The 3,214-nt window shown below is 55.8% G+C and overlaps 1 gene segment (V, D, J or C); it reads left to right on the forward strand.

Annotated features, from left to right (window-relative positions):
- Positions 1-2,447: 2,447 nt before the first annotated feature.
- LOC128846541 (immunoglobulin heavy variable 4-38-2-like) lies at positions 2,448-2,913 on the forward strand. The segment is given in 2 exon segments: positions 2,448-2,493; positions 2,579-2,913. Coding segments are annotated over 2 exon segments (381 nt in total).
- Positions 2,914-3,214: the final 301 nt, after the last annotated feature.

Genomic DNA, 3,214 nt, shown 5'->3' on the forward strand with positions numbered 1-3,214 from the left:
AGGCGGGACCAAGTTAAGGTCCATTTAGCTCAATATCCTGTCTCTGAGCATGGCTAGCGGGGGCTGTGTCACGGGACCCGAGCAGGACCGGGGGGGGGGTTGGGGCCTGCTGCCCCCACTCCGGGTCCGCCGCGGGATTGCACCAGCTGGGCAGCAGCCCAGGCGCTGGGTTGCCACAGCAGGCCCGGGCTCGGGGGGTTCGGGGGCGCCAGAGCCGCAGCAGCCGAGCTTGACCATCGGCCGCTTCCTCCCCCCGCGGCAGTGGGAGCTGCAGCAGCGGCTGCTCCCGAGTCCCGCTGCCCGGGGGGGAAAACAGCCGCTGCCTGGCCCCGCGGGCCACCCCCCTCCTCTCCCTACCACCCAACTGAGTCCTGCCTGCTCGGGGCCAGGCTGGACTCTCACTCACGGCACCGCGCTCCCCCTGCGTCTCCCGGGCCTCCCTCCAGCACTTGTGGAGAAGGGTTTTCTTTTTCCCCGCCCCCCCGCGTCCCGATATTTGACCTGGGTGATCTGGTCACCCTAGGGTAAGCCCCCTGGCGGGCCGGGCCAGTTTGTTTACCTGCCGCGTAGGCAGGTTCGGCCAATCGCGGCTTCCACTGGCCACGGTTCGCCGTCCCAGGCCAATGGTGGCTGTGGGAAGGGCGGCCAGCACATCCCTCCTCCCACGCTGCTTCCCGCAGCCCCCATTGGCCTGGAGCGGCAAACCACCGACAGTGGGAGCTGGGATTGGCTGAACCGGCGATGCGGCAGGTAAACAAACCGGCCCGGCCCACCAGGGGGCTAACCCTGGCGAGCTGCGTGCCAAAGGTTGCCGATCTCTGTTGTAGATCGTTGATGATGTGCTGGAGAGGTTTTAGCTGGGGGCTGTATGTGATGGCCAGTGGTGTTCTGTTATTTTCCTTGTTGGGCCTGTCCTGTAGTAGGTGACTTCTGGGTACCTGCCTCGCTCTGTCAATCCGTTTCCTCACTTCCCCAGGTGGGTATTGTAGTTTTAAGAACCCTCGATATAGAAAAGCATCAGCCTGCAGCTTTCCCTTGTCCCCTAATACACTCTATGCCCCTCACTCGACTGCTCCCCGCCTTTCCTTACACACACACCCCCGCGCCTTTCCTCACCCCCTCCACCTCGCAATATCCCAGGCTGAGAGAACCAACTTTCAACTGTATGAAAATATTTTATTTAACCCCCTCCCTACAGCCAGGCTGAGGGTTTGCCCTGGAGAGATGGACACCTCATTCCTATTTCAGTATAATCCTTCAGGAGCTTTAGAGAACTAGAGCCTGGGCAGAGAGGTTTGAATTCTGGACGGAGCCTAGGAGAGCCAGGCAGCCACCTGCCAGGGGCTTTCATTCCATGTGTGGTTAGGGCTCAGTCCACTAAGGGAATTCAGCATCCACCTGCCTCTTTATGTGCCTAAATCAGACACGGCACCAGATCCTCAAAGCCTGCACTCAGTAGGCTCCTGAATCCCTTAGGTGCTTGGCTAGTAATATTTCCTGGGGCTGAGAGAGCTAGAAATGGAGAGCAAGAAATGAGATCACCCAGGGAAGGAGTTTGTGTGTCTTATAAGGAGTGGGATATGCAAATCAGGCTGCAGTTTCCTGTTTAAATCTGTCCTTTCTCTGCCCAGGCTGCACCGGAGACACAATCCGCAGCCCCTGGGTCTGTGCAGTGACCAGCCAGTCCCCTGAGAACTTTCCTCTCCAGCACCCGAGAAAATGAGGCTTTGGCTCCATGTAATGTTCCTTGCAGTGGCTTTGGAAGGTATTTTCTCCCCTCACACCCATTGGCGGGGCAGGGGAACAGTCTATTATTTCTCTGAATATCAATGTGATGTATAATATCTTTCTATTCCCAGGTGTCCGGTCCCAGGTCCAGCTGGTGGAGTCTGGAGGGGATGTGAAAAAGCCCGGAGACTCTCTCCGCCTCTCCTGCAAAGCCTCCGGGTTCACCTTCAGCAGCTACTACATGAGCTGGGTCCGACAGGCTCCTGGGAAGGGACTGGAAAGTAAGTAGAACAGGGAATGTTTAGTTAGACACGATCAGGTTTATCTCTTTATTTGAGCTTGTGGATTCCTCTGTGCTAAACACAGGTGCTTTTGTTTTCTTTTTGTAACCTTTAAACTGGAGCCTTTGACAATACCAGATATGATGCCCAGAGCCCAGCACGAGCCCTGAGCCGCCTGGCTCATTCCAATTTCTGCTGAAAAACCCTATGATTCAAAGTCAGTAGCTGTGGATCTGAATTTTGTGTCTCCTTTGTGCAAAGCACAGACCATTCTCATTTCCCTTTCAACCCCTCTCCTCTCTTATATCCGCTGGGTAAAACCTGCATGCAAATGCCTGCCCATGCATCTCCTGTATAAACACAAACTCCTGGCCATGGAAAGCTCAGAGGCTCTTGCATTTCTAGCTGAGAGAGGCTGTGTTCTCTGACAGTGCAATCATGAAATCCATACTTAGATTCCTTCTACTGTTGGCCACCCCCTGGTGTGAGTATTGGGTGGGACCGATCTGCACAGCACCAGGGGATGAATGGGTTGTGGGATTATTCACACGGCTCTGTCTTTTCCACAGGGGTCCTGTCACAAGTGCAGCTGGTGGAGTCAGGGCCCAGGACTGTAAAACCCTCAGAGACTCTCAGCCTCACCTGCTCCATCTCAGGCGCCTCCTCGGACACCCTGGGCAGTAGTTGTTGCTGGTGGCACTGGATCCGGCAGAGTCCCGGGAAAGGGCTGGAATGGATGGGGGATATAGAGCAAGGGGGAACAAAATACTACGCCTCTTCCCTCCAGAGTCGCATCACCATCTCCGAGAACCCTTCCAAGAACCAGTTCTCCCTGGAGCTCCGCTCGCTGACAGCTGCAGATACCGGCACCTATTACTGCGCCAGGAGCTATACAGTGACATAGAGCAAAGCAGGGACTCGTACAAAAAGGGGAAGCGAATTTCTAGTCAGCCGACATGAACATTCAGTTAGTGCTGTAGGGCATGAGACTGACAGACGAGGTATTGCCGACAGGGGGATTTCAGGAGCCACCCTGCCTTTCTTCCCCTGCATCCCACGCTACCAGCCCCTTCCACTAAGGGATTTTACACGCTCCGCTTCCCTGCGCTTCCTGCTGAAATGTGCACTGGGGACTCACTGAGACAGGGGTGACGTTGACATTAATGGTGAGATACTCTGGTTCTCAATACCAAAAGATGCTCAAC

This window comes from Malaclemys terrapin, chromosome 12 (genome assembly GCF_027887155.1).
Source record: "Malaclemys terrapin pileata isolate rMalTer1 chromosome 12, rMalTer1.hap1, whole genome shotgun sequence".
In the NCBI taxonomy this organism is placed as follows: Eukaryota; Metazoa; Chordata; order Testudines; family Emydidae; genus Malaclemys; species Malaclemys terrapin.